The sequence below is a fragment of the Emys orbicularis genome, chromosome 4 (assembly GCF_028017835.1).
Source record: "Emys orbicularis isolate rEmyOrb1 chromosome 4, rEmyOrb1.hap1, whole genome shotgun sequence".
In the NCBI taxonomy this organism is placed as follows: Eukaryota; Metazoa; Chordata; order Testudines; family Emydidae; genus Emys; species Emys orbicularis.
In genome coordinates, this window is record NC_088686.1 from 42,257,153 (window position 1) to 42,275,504 (window position 18,352).

General features: G+C 46.4%; 1 protein-coding gene across 1 annotated transcript; it reads left to right on the forward strand.

The window, feature by feature from the left end:
- Positions 1–2,315: 2,315 nt before the first annotated feature.
- On the forward strand, positions 2,316–15,051 carry NOXRED1 (NADP dependent oxidoreductase domain containing 1). Its single transcript, XM_065404286.1, has 7 exons — positions 2,316–2,413; positions 3,942–4,118; positions 5,398–5,579; positions 7,007–7,187; positions 8,503–8,657; positions 9,691–9,913; positions 14,540–15,051. The coding sequence occupies exons 1-7, from the start codon at positions 2,316–2,318 to the stop codon at positions 14,760–14,762; spliced, it is 1,239 nt and encodes a 412-aa protein (XP_065260358.1). The 3' UTR covers positions 14,763–15,051.
- The last annotated feature ends 3,301 nt before the right edge of the window (positions 15,052–18,352 follow it).

Consider the following 18,352-nt stretch of genomic DNA (forward strand, 5'->3'; position numbering starts at 1 on the left):
AGTGTCTATAGTGTGCCGGGGGGTAGCATTGTAAGTGTAGACATACCCTAAGAGACATAGGTATGAATGTTGCCTAGCTGACTGAGCCAGGATGGGCCGTTAAAAGGGACAGGCTCAGGCTGACCCTATCTCAGTGGTTCTCAACCTGTTAATCATTGTGGGCTGGATATGTGGCCCACAGTATGTTACCTGGGCTGCAGGCTGAGATCCACAGCATGCCCCCCCCTCGAACCTCCCCAGATTTCTATGCCCAGTGCCTCCCGTCCAAAGACCCATCCACAGAGTGGGACCAGGAACAGGGTGCGGGGCTGGCAGGCAGCTGCAGACCCCTGACCCTGCAAGGCCAGGCAGGCAGCCCCAACCAGGGCCGGCTCCAGCTTTTTTGCCACCCCAAGCGGCGAAGAAAAAAAAAAAGTCACGATCGGCAGCACTTCGGCGGCTGCTCTACCATGCCGCTTCATTCTTCGGCGGCAATTCTGTGGCTGGTCCTTCCCTCCGAGAGGGACTGAGGGACCCGCCGCTGAAGACCCGGACGTGCCGCCCCCTTACAAGGGCCGCTTCAAGCACCAAGTTGCTGCGCTGGTGCCTGGAGCCGGCCCTGGCCCCAACCAGGAATCCTGACCCCAGAACCCGACCCTGCGGGGCTGGGCGGCCAGGCAGCCAGGACCCCGCCATGCCAGACAACCAGGAACCCGGACCCTGCTGCGCGGGCCAGGTGGCTTTAGCACACAGTTGGGCCATGCACAGTAAGTCTGACCATGGGATGGCAGGGCTCTGATCCTGGCAGATCTTGCAAGCAAAGCAGAGTTGAGTCTGGTCATATAGGGGTGGGAGACCTACCAGCTGCAGGAAGTGGTGCTGGTAATTGATTAGGGTGCTTTTTCCTCAGAGTGGTGCTAGGAGGTGATGGGTTTCTGATGAGATGTAAGGTCATTACAAATCTCATGGCACTCTGCAAAACCAGTAGGGTGGTGTCCTCATTAAATTCCAACCGGGGTCATTCTATTCTTTCTCCCTAAATTCCCCCTCCCCTACGTGGTAGTTTCAGTAGGGAGCAGGATCATTTTTTGTTTCCTGTCCTAAATGGTTGTGTAATATTGTTGTGTAGCTGTTTAAACAACTGCTGCACTCCATCCCCTGGATGAAGTGATCCTTGCGTAGAGTTCACTTGAAATTTGTAAAATGCTTTTGGCCTTTTTGGAATTAAAAGTACCATAGAAATGTTAAGACAGAGCTCCCTCCTCCCCCCCCCCAAAAAAAAAAGAATTACTGTACCAAATTTACCCCTCCACTTTGCTCTGGGAAGAACACAGGAAACCAGTGCAAAAAGGTTGCCAGCACCTGCCTAGCATCAATTTTCACAGGAGCTTAGTGCCTGAGGGTATATCTGCACTGTAATAAGACACCTGTGGCTGGCCTGTGTCAGCTGACTCAGGCTGGGGGGCGGAGGGCAGAATGGAGGGGGGCGTTTGGGCTGTAGGGCTATAAAATTGCTGTGTAAATTGGGCTTGGGCTGGAGCCTGGGCTCTGGGAACCCACGAGGGAGAGGGTCCCAGAGTCCAGGCTCCAGGTGGAGCCCAAACGTCTACAGTGCAATTTTATAGTCCTACAGCCCGAGCCTTGTGAGCCTGAATCAGCTGCCATGGGCCACCCCGGGGGTGTTTTATTGCAGTATACGCATACCATGAATGGCCAATGCTAACCTAACCACTAGGTGTCAGGGTTGATAGCTGCACCCAGAACTGTCAGGCTACTCACGTTAATTTGATGTGGTGGGAGTGAACTTCCTGCCTCCAGAGGAGCTTATGACTATGAATAAGTTTGTCACGGAGGTCACTGAAGTCATGGATTCAGTGACTTTCAGAAACCTCCTTGACATTTTTCACTTCAGCTCCAGGGTGGCAGGGGGCACCTGGAGCTGTGAGGAGCTGCCACAGCGAGGGGCATCGAGAGCGGCAAGGAGGTGCCACCGTGGATGGTGAGTGCTGCACCCTGCTCCCCTCCTGCAGTGGGGCTTGGGCTCTCTTTCCCCCACGTGGGCTTCAGTCAACCCCCCCCACCCCATTATTTTTAGTAAGTCACAGACAGGTCACGGGCAATAAACAAAAATTCATGGAAGCCCATGACCTGTCTGTGACTTTTACTAAAAATACCCATGACAAAATCTTAGCCTTACTCATGACTCTAACTATTATTTTCTCCCATTCGCTGTGGGATGAGAGATGTGGTCCTGGCCCTTTAAGGGTCTGGGCTCTGGTGCCTCCTAGGCAAACAGCAAGGTTCTGACCAGGACATTTGGTAACTAAGCAATTGCCATGACAACTTCCCTTGTTTGGACTGAGTTGCCTGGATTCCAGAATAGGAGGTGGCCTGCTGTTGAGAACCTGAAGCTTGGGGAAAAGGAGTCCAGCAGGTGGGAGATCCAGGAGGCTGCTGAGGTTTTTTGCTCAAGCAAGGAGCACTGTATCCTGCTTGACGAAGGGGGTTTTGTCATCAGCACTTCAGCTGGGGCAGGACTAGGTACAAAATTCAGACCGTAGAAACTGCAGGGGGTTTGTGTGTGTTAGATCTTCAGGTAGGCCACCTTTATCCACCTGAGTGTTCCTTACTCACGCCACTGGAGTCAATAGAGCTACTCGGGGGAGTAACGGCTGCAGGATCAGGCTCGGTCTTTTTGTGATGTTATAAACAAAGCAGTTTGCTTATAACTGGAGTCTTGGGGTCTGGCTTGGTGCTACAGGCCCGCTGCGGATGGAGGGCATCTTTGGCCATAATCAGCCTCCCCTACTCAGTGGGTATTTTGCCTGAATAAGAAGTGCTGGAGAAAGCCTTAGGAACGCCCCTTCCCTGCTATATTATCTTTGTGTAGTCAGGGCCGTTTTCGGGATAAGTTTCAGGTGGGCACAGTTAACAGTTCCCAGCCCCGGGAAGAGAGGAGGAAGTGCCTTATGTTGCTCAGCAGCACCCCCCCCCCGCCCCATACTGGCCACTCAAGCAATGACTGACTCCAGTCCTTCTTGATTAGAAGAATGGGGCAGCCTTGGGTTAGGCCAACTGGTGTAATAAGCTATCTGCTTCATTGAAACATGCCTGGCTGTGGCCTGGCTTGAAGAAGCTGTTTACCCAATGTCTAAAGAAGCCCCATTGTTGTCAAATGAACTGAAATGGTGACTTCCTGGTATGGGTCCGAGCCTGGAAGATGCTGAGCACTTTCATTTCACTTGGAGTCAAGGGTGCTTAGAACTTTGTCTAAAATTGGGAGCCACCAGAGGGCCCAAGCTTACAGTGTCCTGTGTTTGCGTTGTGATGTGCTCTGCAGTGAGACTGAATGCTATTCCTGTGGAAACCCCGGGTGGCTCTGGTGAGGCTCTGACCCCAGGCAACAAAAATACCAGGCTCTATTCTGAGACCTAAAAGCTGTTCAGCTGCTCATGCTGAGGGGAGGGATACAGACAGGAAGGAAGAGAGCTGCACATTCCCTGAGAGGCTTGGGAGGGAAGGTGGGGCACACAATGCTGACAAAACTCAGACTGGTGATGAATGAAAAACGTAATACTTGGAAACTGGAGTCGCTCACCTTGGCTCTAGTTTTCATATTACCTGTAGCTCAGGAGCAGAGCAGCCCAAACAGCGCCCTTCCAAGTGCTGTGTCAGCAGCTTGCCAGTTGGTGCCAGCCACAGCTATACTTCATAGAATGAATTAGATTGCAGCTCCATGGAAACAATAATCCCAGCATGCAATGCTTGATCTCAGAGGCTCTGCTGCTTCCCATGCTGGGATCTTTCTGCTCCTCCTTACTACTGGTAATGTGTGTCATGTTGTTCAAGTAGAACTAGGTGTATATTGGCTACCCCTGCTCTGTTGGAGGAGCTGGGGATTGGCTGCAATGTCAAACTGATGGATGCTGGGCCACTCTTCTAACTGCTGCTCATTGCTGAAGGTTCTCATGCGGGGCCACGATGTCAGATATCATGGTGAATTTGAAGTCCTTTCAGTCTGAGCATGCGGTGGAAGAAAGTGAGCAGCCCTTGCTGTGTTTGAGAAGCCGCTGCAAGGGGCTGATGGTGAATGCATGTGCCCATGCTGTCTTCTTCTGCAAGATGCTCCATGCCCTCAGGTAAGGCTGAAATAAGCATCCTTTCCTTTGATGTTTCTCAGTATTGATGAAAGGAGTTGGCTCGACAGGCCTGGAGACTGAAGGCCTCTATTTAGCCCCAGAAAAAGGGCAGCTACTGGCAAACTTCCCCTTACCAACAGACCTCAGTTCTCCCCTGGTGGAAATCAGAGGAGTGAGAGAAGAGTTCAGCCTCAGTCACCCATTTGGTCTTTGACTAAGATTGTCAACAAGAAGCCAGTTAGTTCCAGATGTGGTGGTATATTTTATGATGTGGATGCCCTTCTCAAGAGAACAAGACCCCCAGCTGATTCAACGTGGGTCATGGAACAGTCCTCAGAGTGCAATGATGTGTATTGGTTACTATCTGGCTGGGTGCCCTGGAGGTGGGAGACTCCATATCTCATTCCCAGTCCCCTGAGCCTGTGAGTTTCCCTGTCTGTGCTGGGTAAGGTGAGTGTGACCATTCCTTTGGGATGTGGAGCTTATTAAGTCTCTCTGTGTCTCTATTATCTCAGGGTTAGATCACTTGGAGCTATACTGTGAGACCACTTAGAAGCTGTGGTTAATTCAGAATATTATGGGGAGCTTTGCACAGGGAGTAATAACTCCAGTGCTCTGTGAGCTGCACTGGCTGCCAGTGGGTGGAATTCAAGGTGTTGGTTTTGCCCTTTAGAGCCTTAAATGGTTTGTGCTCATATTACCTAAGGGGCACCCCTCTCCCCATGCCATATTACTGCACGTGTGGTCACTAAGACTTGAGTTGTAGCCCCTTGATAAAGAAGAGAAGGAGCTGCTGGCAAGGTGTCCTTGAGGGCCTCTCAGGTCTGGAATCCACTTCCATTCCTACTAGAAATCTGTAACCCTTCTGTCCATGCTGCAAAACTCCCCTTTTCTTCATGGGCATTTGAGGAGAGGACATGATAAGGGATGGATGAGGTTATTTGTTGTATGGCGTAATTAAGAACTGGGGCAGGATTGGATTATGGTGATGTGGGTACCCAGCAGCGGATCTAAGGTGAATATAGCTGTTGATCATTGTGAATTTTAGATCTTGGAAAGGAATAGCTGGAGCTTGGGCTGGCTGGTGCTAGGTTTTATGTTTTAGAAATGGGAATGAATACATAGCACTGACCCTTTAAAACATGGGACAAGTCTTCTCTCCTTTCAGGAAAATCTGGTCAGTGTTTTTTTCCTAAGGAGGCCAGTGTAGTGCAGTTTCAGGGTAATGGATACATTGTAGTTCCTGGTGGAGTGATGTCAGCTCTGTGTCATTTCTCAGGCAGAAAGCGAGTGGGAAGGTTTCACTGATTTCCTCCAAGGAATCCATGGGCAGTGAAGGCCCGAAGGTTGGGATTATTGGTGGAGGCCACATTGGAAAGCAGCTGGCCAGGGCACTACTGGAGCTGAGTGGCATTTCGGCTCAGAATATCCACATCTCCACCAGGAGGCCAGAGACTCTGTGTAAGCGTTAGTGAATCAAGGGAATTTGAACAGGAAAAGACCTAGCATATCTAACCCAGGCACCCCTGCCACTGCAAGACTCATATAGTGTGTTCACTCCTGCTTTGGCTGGTCTCACTTTCAGTGTCCCAACTCGAGTTGGTCAGAATTTTTTTTCCACAGAGAACTTTTGACTTTGTCAAAAAATGAAAGCTCAATGCTTTCAGCAGAAAGCAGACACTTTTTGTGGGAAACTTTGTTTAGCTGAACCCAATTTTCCATCAAAAACCATTTTGATGTACACGTCTTGACCAGCCCTAGATCCAATCAATGGAGTTTTTACCCTTTTCCTTCCAAAGTCTATTCCACGGGCTGTTACGTTTCAGCATTAGGAAATGTTGATAATTCTATATTTTCCTTCCTTTTTTTAATTTCACTCCATTATTCCAATCATACCTCCTTAGAGCACCCTAAACAACTCATCTCCTCCTTGGGATTTTACAACCTTACAATAAATCTCTAGAAATATTTGATCCCCCACTTTAGCCATCATTTGGAAAAATGATACATATTTTGCTCCTTTAATCTTTCCTCATAACTTAGTCCCATCAGCCTCTTAACTGTTTTTGCTGCCCTACTCTAAATTCTCCCCAGCAATTTTTAACGTCATTGCTCAGTGGCTGCAACACCAACTGACCTATGCGTTAAATATTCACTTGATGGCTAAAATAGCTCTCCAAATCAATATCCATATTGATCTGAAAAGCCACTACTGCCAGGGACTCTCCTCGGCCTATCGCTGTAGGGTCAGTAGCACAAGATGCTCCTTTCTCTCTTTACTCCAAAATGTTAAAATACAAAGTGAAAAGGGGTGGACTGAGTGCTTGTACTACGTTATAGATCGTAATTGCGTGCAAAATGTCAAATGCCACATAAAGCTGTTACATAAACCAAGATGAACAGAGGATAACTGTCCTGGAGGGAGATGCTTACAACAATAAAATCCTCTCAAGGGGCAGAGAGGGAGGGGGAGTTATTAAATGTTTTTTTAAAGATCTTGAAAATCAGCCAGATCCTGAGGCTTGGTTGCTTCAGTTAAAGTTTTAATCAATATTCATGAAATGGTGCCAGACAACCACATTTTCTGACTATTTATTCCAAGCGCAGAGGCTCATTTCTCTGTAACCTGGCTACCATGGGCTGTGCATCAATAATGTTAATGGGTAGCTGCTAATTAAGCTCTTAAGGGCCACCTGGTGAGAGGAGCTGGATTGCCCCATTATGAGCTGGGGTGATGCATGCTTCTCACCCCTTACCAAGGTGTGCCTGAGAGCAAACACCATCATGACCCTACCCTACACAAGTGTGGATGTTGCAGGCTAACAGGCTGCTGCTCCTGACCTCTTGGAGCTGAGGTGGTGATTGCCTTTTCTGTTTGTCTTCCCTAGCAGAGTTCCAGCAGCTGGGAGTCGAATGTTTTTATGACAATGGCCAGCTCGTGGCCTGGGCAGACATTGTGTTTCTTTGTTGCCTCCCATCTCATCTACAGCACATCTGCTCAGGAATTCGTGCTGCTCTCCGGGAACCCTGCATTGTGTACAGCCTGGTCACTGCTGTCCCGCTGCCCAGGTAGTATTGATTGCACCAGTGCTGGTTTGACAGCCCAGCACACTAAATCCCCTGATTTGTCCACACATCAGGCAAGTACAGTGATAGCACTGCCAATGTGCCTGACCTGGCATGGGGGCTGCAGTGTTGCCAGCTCTCATGATTTTATCACAAGTCTCACAATATCTGGTAGTTTTCTTAAAGCCCCTGCCTTGGGAGTCACATGAATACATGAGAATTTCAGCTTTTATTTTTAAAAAAAGTAAGTTTCCAGCTCTCATGGTTGAGGAGAAAAGCTTGAAACATGTTTTGAATGCACCCTAAGGGGTCAAAATCCAGAAGGCCAGAAATAAAAAGTAGCATTATAGAAGTGAAGTATTATATAAAACAAATTCATGATTTTTAAATTAACTTCATAACGGGGGGGGGGGGAGGGGGGCTGACCTAGGATTTTTGAATGTTTGGGGTGACCATATTGGGAGAGGTTCAGTCTCTGTGGCCCATTCAGTTCTTGGCCGCTCTGCTGAGATGGCTAACAAGGGGACAAATGTAACAAGGTTCTTTGTGCTGTAGACATCTACACTAGGAACAGTGCTGAGACCCACAATCTCATTTTACACAGGCTACTAAACAGCCGTTTCCTGGGAACACCCTTCAGTAACTACTGAGATGGGCTGGATTTAAACCAGGACTGTAGCAGTGAAAAGCGAATGTCCTATTACTGACCTCCAGAGCCACCCAGTCCTTCTCTTGGGCTTCTATTATTCTGCAGGATATGGAAGTTACTTTACCAAAGTAGGGAGGGATTAAGGGCCAGATCCCAGTCGGTGGAAGTTCTATCAATATCGGACCAGGATGTAGCACACTCACTTCTTCCCTTCCTTCAAAAAACAAAACAAAACAGCTAAAGTCCCAGCTGTTCTGTGAAATGTCCCAGCTCTAACATGCTCAGATTAGAATCCTAGCAGCATTGACTCAGCCTCCTCTGACTAGTGTATTTGGTGCCCTGCACTTTACTGCTTGTGGTTCTTTCAGACAGGATCTTAAACATTTAAGGTCCCATCTGCTGTGTGGGTATTGACCATCCCTGGCACTTACCCTAAGAGCAGAGATTTGCCTTTGTGTCTGGCTATAACATTTATCCTTATCCCCGCATGTTGTCCAGTTCAATGGCTGGTTGCTTTCTTTGCACCCCAGAGGTGGCTGCATTTCAGTGATGCTGTAAACAGAGTTTGGAATGAATGGTGTTATAGAAATATACTTTTATTCTCGTTTGGTGTGCCACTCTCTAGGCACTGGATACCTCTCTGAGTTATTTGACTGACTTTGCTTTCAGGTTGAAGCAACTCCTTTCCTACAGTGCCATCCTGAGGCCACAGTACCACTGCACTAGCAGAAACTTAGAGAATATGTGGGGGACAAATGGGACAATCATAGCTGCACTCCAAGACCCTATTGTTATACAGGCTACCTGTCCCTGTAGCCCCAAAGGTAAATGTATTTCTCCTCACTTTGCAGGCGTTTTCCTGTGGAGTTGGAAACAATGTCTTTGCTTGACATTCACACTATTCTGAGCCTGTCCTAGCCCCAGTAAGAGTCATGAACAGGGCTGGGTATGGAGTAATAGCTAGTCAGTTTCTATCTCACCTGAGCAGCACTGAATGAGAATAATGGTTTGGAAATGCAGAATATGGAAGAAAAACCTCCTAATAAAAATGCTGGCAGTGCTGTCACTGGCTAGATAAAACTAGACTGGACAAAACATAGAATTAATATCTAGTGGGGACCAATCCTGCATGGGCAGGGGGATGGAGTAAGTGACCCCCAAAGATCTTTTCCATCTCTGACTTGTCTGATTTTGTTAGAGTTTGCAGGTGCTTCAGTGCCCCACTGTTACAGTCAGGACAATTACTGTGGAGAAGACCTCTCTCCATGTGTATAGTGTATGCTGTATGTCTCTGGAACTCTTTTCTGACTCTCCTGAGAGCCATCGTTTCCTTCGGTGAGCTAGCAGGAGCCTTGGCACTCTCAGATGGGAAAGCCAGGAACAGGAGCTAGGAGGCCTTCTGACGGAGTGTAGATCAAGACCAAGTCAGTATTTTGGTGTCAACCCTGATTAAATTCCAACTTGGGAATTGCCTTGCCACCCCTAGATTCTCCCATCTCTTCCATGGTTTCACCTGGATATGGTATTCCTCTTAACTTCCTGTCCTAAACTGTTAGCCATCATTTTCCACCACAGGGACAGCTGCAGTGGGTGAGTGGTCCTTTTATACACAGCTTATTTCAGTGCAAAGTGCTTTACATGGTAGACGGGTATAAGCTAGTATATTATTATTATTACTTATTGGATTTGAGCCTCTCCTCCTTGGCCTGTGAATAAGCACATTGCAGTGCTGTTGCCACGTTGACCCTTCTCGATAGGGAACAAGAGAGGAAGAGACATTAAAAAATCTCTGCTGTTTCCTTCACATCAGTATGTGTAGTGGTAACTGATAACATTTGTTCTCTGATTGTTGTGCAGAGAGAATTGCTGTCACTGGCAAGTGGTTGGAGGCCGTTTTCTATGCAGCCCTGAACAGCTGTATGTGGCGGCACCTGCCCCACCAGCACGCACTGAAGTTACTGAATGACGTATGTTTCCCTGAGCACTGCCCCATCTGTGCAGAGCAGAATACCTCTTGCCCACGGTTTGTGTGTGGGAACTTTGTCAACCAAACTTTTGTCTCCTCCCTGACTCAAGAGGAGTAAGTAAAGTGCCAAACTTCAAATGTTTCTACTTGGCCATCCTCCCTGAACCTTTGCCACATCCCAGGATTTGAAAGCTAGGAGTCTTCCTATTGCAGAGGAAGAATACGGTACACACCCTCCTCACTTCGTGTCATGCACCAGTGAGTGCTGGGTCAATTTTCAAAAGCACCGAAGTCTCATTGATTTTAATGAGACTTGGCCCCCAAGTTCCTAAGTCATTTTTGAAAATGGGACTTTGGCGCTTTTGAACATGTTACCCTGTGTGATAAGGGATGGACAGCCCAAAGTCCAATATACTGGCAGTTCTCAAGCAGCCTGAAATCCATCCATTGAATACCTCAGTATCTCACTCTGAGCCCCCAGCCTCTCTACTCTGGTTTTTAGAGATAAGAATTTACTCAATGGGGATATGTAGGACCTATTCCAGTTGTGCAACTTGGTGTAAAACGATAGAACGCAGGAACGTCCATACTGGACAGCCCAGACCGGTGGGCCTTCTAGTCCACTATCCTGTCTTTGACAGTGGCCAATACCAAATGCCTGAGAGAAGGTTCAAGAATAGTCTCAATTTTTCACTATGAGTTATCTGTCCATAGAGAGTGTTTCTTTCTAACCTCTCATTCAGTGCTCTGAAGCAGGCAGGCTTATATCCCTTCCTTTAAATAAATAAATGAGAGAGAGAGAGGGAGGGAAAAAACATCTAATGTAACTGGGGCTGTTCTTAGTCATCTAAATGTCCAGTCCTGTTTTGAATCCTATGACGCTCTTGGCATCAATGCTATTTTGTGGCACTGAGTCCTACAGGTTAAGTATGCATCATTTAAAAAAAAAATCCTTTTATTGATTTGAAATTTGTGGCCTTCCAATTTCATCAAATATCTCTTTGTTTTTATGTGAGAGGACATGATTCACCATCTCTAGGCTGTTCAATATTTTATATACCTCTATCATGTCCCTTCTTATTGCTCTTGTGGCTAAACCAGACAGTCGCCATATTATCAATCTCTCTTTACACAGAAATCTTTCCAAGCCTTTCAGTCTTTCATTGCTTATCTTTGAAACCCCTTCTATTTCTGCTATATTTTTCTCCTTTAGATGGAGAGACCAGAACTGAACAGAGTATTCTGGGTGAGGGTGTATCATTGATTTATTACAATGTTGTTATAAAACTGGCATTAAATATTGTCAACATTATTTTCCATTCCATTATTTATGCAAACTAACATTGTTTGCTCTATGGCCACTGCACATACAGCAGAAATGTTTTTCCTGAGTGGTTACAGGTAATTTAGAACCCAGCAACTTTGAGTAGTTCATATTACTCTTTCCTGTGTGCATTATCTTGCATTTGTCAACACTGGATTTCCTCTGCCATGATGTTACTATTCACTCAGCTTTGCGAGGTCCTTCTGAAATTACTGAGTCATTTCTAATGTTGACTAACCAAAATAATTTCATGTCATTTGCAAATGTTGCCAGCTTGCTGTTTGTTCCTCTTACAGATCACTGATAAATATACTAAGCACTGGCTCCAGCATGGAAACTTGAGGCATCCTATTTTTGGCATGGTGAAAATTGATCATATATTTGTACTCTTTCCTGTCTCTTCACCACTTTCTGATCCATGACAGAATTTTACCCTGTGATTCTAATTTACAGCGACTTCATTGAAGGGTTTTGGAAGCGCAAATGAATTGTTAGCCGAGTCATCCATATCTACAGTTTTGTTGATACATTCAAAGAACTTTAGAAAGGCATGATTTTTCTTTACAGAAGTTATGCTGGTTAGTCCTAACATATCATGTTAATCTAGGTCTTTTATAGTTCTTTTTAACTGTCATTTAAACCAGTTTACTGGTACTGAAGTGTGGTTCATTTGTCTGTAATTCTTAAGATCTCCCAAGATAGGTACATAATTTCTACTCTGTCTAGTAGCTCCTGCTGCTGGCCTTGCACTCCCACTCCTTCTCCTGTTTCATTCCCAATCCTCAGCAAAACTTTTGGTTTTAATGTTAACCCCCCCCCCCCCCCCGCCCGCTTCTTGTTAAAGAACCACCACCTACACTAGCAGTCTGGAGAATATCATCCCTCCCTGTGTGGTGCCACATGACTACAGCCTGCCAATGCCACCATATAGTTATAATTGGGTTTTGAATGAAAATGATGAACAATGTTCCTTTATCCTTTTTAAGCAGCCAGACTCAGAGTTAGAGAAGAGAATGGGGTGTCAGGAGACCTAGGTTCATTTTTTCTGTCTGTCACAGATTTCCTGTATGAACTTGGGATGTCACTTCCTTTCTCTGTCTCAGTTTCCCATCTGTAAAATGAGGTTAATCCTCACCTAATTCATGGGGGGAGGAGGGTGTGAGGCTTTATTTATTTGTAAAGTGCTTTGTAGTCCTCCGACAATGCTATACAGATGGAAAGCGTTACCGCTGCCCCCTTGTATGGCTTTAATCTTGTGGAGCTTCTGGCCTGCTCCCACCAATTTTGTGTTTTTGTTTAAAACATTTAAGTTAAATTTAATGTTGGTGGAAGTTGCTAAATGAACAGACCCAGAGTCTGAGAACTGTTTTTTATCCCCCCAGAGCAGGTGCAGTGGCAAAACTAGTTTCCTTCTCACTCCCAATGTGCCTTTGAGGGACAAGTGCTAGGAGGGAGAGGGGAGTTCAGTCTCCAGGGCCCACTCAGTGCTTGACCTCTCTGCAGAGACTGCCAAAAAGGGGGCTAATTTGTCGGGTGGTTTTTCTTATGTGGTCACCTGTCCAGAACAAACAGGGTACCATCTGGTTACGGGCAGCCCTCTTTATCATCTTGATAAGTGGATGGATGCGCTTGATGTCTCCAGATCATGTTGCCATGATAGAGTGGCTACATCACTTACCTGACATCTGATTAATTGTTTGTGTCGTCAAAAGCGATATGCCAGAAGATCTGTCCACTAAGAACCAATCTGAGATCCCAGCACATTTCATATAGGGCACTGACCAGTTGTTGGATGGTGTGCCACTTCCCGGTGGTACCCACAGTTCTGAGGCACCTCTCCATCACCTGCCCTTGGTCAGTGTGAGGAAGCCATAGGCCAGTCCTCCAACTCCATGGGCAATGCAAACACTTCCCTCTAGGCCTCGCAGGCCCCACTGTCACTCTGCAGGTTAGTGATTGGGACACGCCAGCCCTCGAGCCCTCCGAATGTTTCCCCGGAGTGTCCAGCCCCTGTTCCACTGGACACTTACAGCATTCACAGATTGGCTGCTTCCAAAGAAACAGTACAACCCAGCTCATCAGTTCCACCTCAGATCATGGTTCTGCTTAACACGCAGCACTTGTACTTGATTTCACTATAAGCAAATCTCACTTTATTTAACAAAACATAGAGATTCAAGTAATAGCAAGTAGAAATATTGAAAACAAATGCTTATATATAAAATAAAATTATAACATGCATTCTAGAGATAATTAGCAAGATATTCTCATGTCTTGTAGAATGTTGCTTACCCCAAAATCCTTCTCACAGTGCTTTACAGCCAGGCTGGCTGTGACCCCCCTTTTCATAAGACAAAAACGCTGTTAGAGTGCCTTCTACATGAAGAAACTTGTGTGTGTCTTTGCTCCCAAAAGAGATATCATTCTTATGCTTTGTCTTCATTCATAAACAGGACACACCCTCCCGCTCATTGTTTTTTCCTATCGATTTTTCCCCCCCTTTCTTTCTCTCTTGTGCGGCAGGTGGCTCAGTATGCCCGGAAAGAGAGAGAAACATCTATTATCTCCTGCCTGGAAGGAACATGTCAGAGGTTTCTCACCTCCTGGTGACCTGCCTTAACTCCCAAACCTGACGAACATAATTTTCAGTACAGATACATAATTCCTTAAATATTATCTGTACATACATTTCGCAATGATTAGGTTGACCAGTGGGCTACCGGCTCTTGGTAGAGACCTCATATGTCACCCTTCGGTGAACCCTTCTTGCGAATTATGCAGTTATCCACTCCAAGGAACCCTTGTAAAACCTTATGTGTACCCCTGTGCCCTCTGTCAGCAGGCACCAAGAGATCCCTGGGTCACATGTGATAATGCTTTTGGTCACCACCAGTGAAGGCTTGATTTGAACTGAGTACTAGATAACTCATTACCAATTCTTGAGCCATCCCTCCCCACTAATTCTGTTTTCTGCATTATTGTTTGATTAGTTGTAATGCAGTATCATCCAGAGGCCCCTATCAGGATCAGGGCTGCATTGTGATGGGCATAGTACAAACATATATAGAGATAGCTGGAGGGTCATGCTGGAGTGGACTGTTCTTATGGATAGTGGAAGATGATCCAATGGCAAGGCACTGACACTCTTGCTTTGGGGCTGGTCTGATGGATAAGTTTGTTTATGGGTATGCAGTAGGCCCATTAAGTCCAGTTTGTGGAAAAACATCCCATTAATACCACAATGAGTTTTGCTCATTGTGGGCGGTTTGTCCAAAGAACACAAGGTTCTGAATCACATTGCTTTCTCAACGGGCTAAGACAGAGGACTTAGACCAAAGAAAGCCATCTTGTTAAATCACAGGTATGGAACTGATAGCTGTTGCCCATAAATAATACAGCCTGTTTTCTTTTCCCAGCACCTTCCCCTGGTTTGACCTGACAACTGTACAAATGAAGGAGTCTCCCTTCAGTCAGCTCCTAGCAAGGAGTGTGCTTCTCCAGAACCATCTTACTTTGTTGTACTGTACCTCCTTTGGAGTTTTGCTTGCAAAGAGTAGAGGGATGGCCAGCAGTGGCCTCTGGCAGCAGAATGTCTTCTCTTTCTGCCGCAGCAGATCCAAGTATGGTGCTGGGTCATGAGTCAATGTCCACCCACAACTGCTATTGATGTGGCTTGGAAAGAAGACCAGGAGATGTTCCTAACACTGATTCTGAAGCTTCATACAGTGTAACGACAGTGTGATTCCAAACCTCCAGGGATGGAACTGCTTTGCTAAGGTTTAATGCTGAAGAGAACTGTGGCAGAGATTAAGACCCCTTTCCTACCAGTTCCCATTGTAGGATCCATATGGTTGTGTGTGGTGGAGGAATGTACGGTGAGGACTTTGTCCTGCAGTGGAAAGGATAAAGCTGGAATGGCATGTAAACCTTTACCTGACCATCACCCACAGCACAAACCAACTGCAAAGTAGTGGGCAAATTAAAACAGTGAAAATGAATAGCATTCCTGACTCATAATTCTGACGTACCAGCAAGCTGCCCAACTTGTATCCATTGTGATGGGGCAAGGCCAGATGGCTATAGAAAAGTAGTGGGAGACAGATATATTAGCCCCAGGCTAAACAAATCCCTGTTACTAGGGTAAGTAAATGGCAGCTGCTCCAGGTCAATTAAGACACCTGGGGCCAATTAAGATATTTCCAGATGGCAGGGAAGATAGCTAGGTTGATTGGGACACCTGAAGCCAATTAGGGGCTGGATGAAACTAGCTAAAAGCCTCCCAGTCAATATGTTAGGTGCGTGTGTCAGGAGCTGTTGGAGGAAGCCATGCTGTTGGAGGAACTAAGCATTACAAATCCATATCAGGTGCAAAGAAGGAGGCCCTGAGGTAACGGTGAAGGAGATATTGAGTGGGGGCTGCTGTGGGGAAGTAGCCCAGGGAATTGTACACGTCCTATTTCCAAAAAGTCAGCTACCATAGCTGCTACTACAGTAACTCCTCACTTAAAGTCGTCCCAGTTAACGTTGTTTCGTTGTTACGTTGCTGATCAATTAGGGAGCATGCTCATTTAAAGTTGTGTAATGCTCCCTTCTAATGTCACAGCCGCCTGCTTTGTCCACTGCGTGCAGGAAGAGCAGCCCGTTGCAGCTAGCTGGTGGGGGCTTGGAACCAGGGTGAACTGGCAGCCCCCTATCAGCTCCCCACTCCCCTAAGTTCCCTGTGCAGCAGCTGCCTGCAGTTCAGCTGTGTCCCTCCCCCCACTGCCATGTGCTGCTCCTGCCCTCTGCCTTGGAACTGCTCCCCGAGACTCCTGCTTGCTGTGCGGGGGGGGAGGGAAGGAAGAGCCGGGCTAATGTCAGGGTGTCCCCCTCCCCCCTGCTCCTGCACCCCGCTTACCCCATCTTCCAGAGCAGGGGGGACAGACCAGGACTCAGGACAGAGGGAGCTTGCAGCAGCTGCCTATCAGCAAGCTGATCTAATTAACAAGGCAGTGTACTTAAGGGAAATGTGCATATCTCCCTCCATTCCTGCTGCCTTGTGTAGAGAGACAGTTAACCCTTGAGGACTCAGCCAAGTGCTAGTTCATCATTTAGCAGTAAGGGAAATATCCCACCCTCTGACTCCTCCACCTCAACCAAGCTTCACAATCAACATCACTGTGTACCAGTATTAAATTGTTTGTTTAAAACTTATACTCTGTGTGTGTGTGTGTGTGTGTGTATGTTTGTATATGTATATATGTGTGTAATTTTTTTCACCAGACAAAATATATATATATATATATATATGTCTTTTGTCTGGTGAAAAAAAATTCCCTGGAACCTAACCCCCTCATTTACATTAATTCTTATGGGGAAATTGGATTCGCTTAACATTGTTTTGCTTAAAGTCACATTTTTCAGGAACATAACTACAACGTTAAGTGAGGAGTTACTGTATTAGGGTCCCTGGGCTGGAGCCCGGAGTAGAGGGTGGGCCCGGGCTCCCCCTTCCCCGCCTCGATTAATCACTGAGACTGGAAGACAACAGAGACTGTGCGAGGGAGGGTTGCTTCTCCTCACCTCCCTTGCTGGCTTATGATGAAAATGGCTCAGGAGGCTGTGACCCTTGCCTCTAGAGAGAGAAGGGCTACGTGGGGGGGTCACAGTGAGTCTCTGAGGCTAGCAAAATCCGCCAAAAAGCGCGGGACCCACTGGGACAAGGACAGAGCTTTGTCACACCATCTGCAGTCTTGCCTATCTTGTGGCCACATAAAGGTCTTGGTAACACCCTCACAGAACATGAGTTGGCTACTGCTAAAATCTTTGGGGTCTCCCACTTTTACATGTGGTAGCTCTGAGTCCTCTCTCTGGAAAGGGTCACTGTTCAACAAAGTATTGGAGTCAGTGAGCCAACAAGCATGGCTGTTACTGAACAGTCCTGGAACCTAACAGTGATGACTGTCTGTCCCAGAGCGAGATGAGGAAAAAGTGGGAATTTGCGCTGCTTGCTCTTTAAATGTTTAGAGTAACACTGCAGATTCCACTAATCAGTGCATGTTTTTGTTTGTTTTGGTTTTCTATTAAACCTGCTTGCCTGGGAAGTTAGCACTTTGCCAGATAACTGCTTTATTTCAATCCAAGCTCACTTATTAAAATGGCATTTTGTCCTAAGACCTCAATTCAGAGTGTTGGGCACATTCACTTTCTGTAGCATTTTTGACAGGTAAGCAGGAGAGCAGCCTTACAGTGGCTGCAGTCCCACCACATTGGGTTTTGAACTAATAAGATCTCACACACTAAAGAGGATTGTACCTGTTCGGTATTTGGACTGGGGATCAAGGAAATCCCTGCTGCTGCTGCAGAAAATGGTAGTGATGATTCGGTAGGAAGCATTTTTTCCTTTCAGTCAGGATTGAACCACCACTTAATCATAGTGCCAGGAGATGCCTTGCTGCTGAAAGTGTTGATGAGACCTAAAAGTGTAGGATGAGATGTAAAACCAAAATCCTAACCATGTAAAAGATTGCATGATACTTCTCTCCATGAGGAAAGGGATTCCTGCATTATATAGTTTGTAGAGCATCTTGAGATCCTTTACAACACAAGGCACTATATCATAAAGAAATTATTATATACATCACTTAACTCTTTAAACTTATTTCTGTGTGTGGGAGTAGTGAACGAGGTCAGCTGGATCTGTAATGGCAAAGACTAGAGTTTGGGGAAAAGCCTTATAATCTATCACCTGAGCTTGAGGAAAGCGGGTGTCAATGAAAGGTGATTAAGATTTATCTATGGTCTAGGTGATAACATGTGAAGTAGCAGCAGTTGATAGGTATTCAGACATGGCTGAACCACACAGAGCTCCTGCAATGGGGAAAAAGGAAACCTTTAGGATAATGTAACTGAACTAATGAGTTTGGCACCTGGCAATATCCCAGAGGGGTTTCTTTAGGAGTAGAAGTTTAAATGGCAAGCGTGTTCAAGGGAGGGACTGTGCATGGCTGAGCATACTGTCAGCACTAAACAAATCACAGTATCGATGTGCCTTTCTTTAATCCGGAGAGGATGGAATTGTAGCTTCTTGAACAAAGGTGAGGGCGTCTGCTTTCACAGCAGTCTGGGCTTTTTACAAAGGTGGAATTGTAGCATATGGCTCTAATCCTGCTTCTTGGACAAACTGAGAGAAGGTGAGGGCATCAGCTTTTGCACCAGTTGGGGCTTTGTGTTCTAGAAACAAGCCCAGG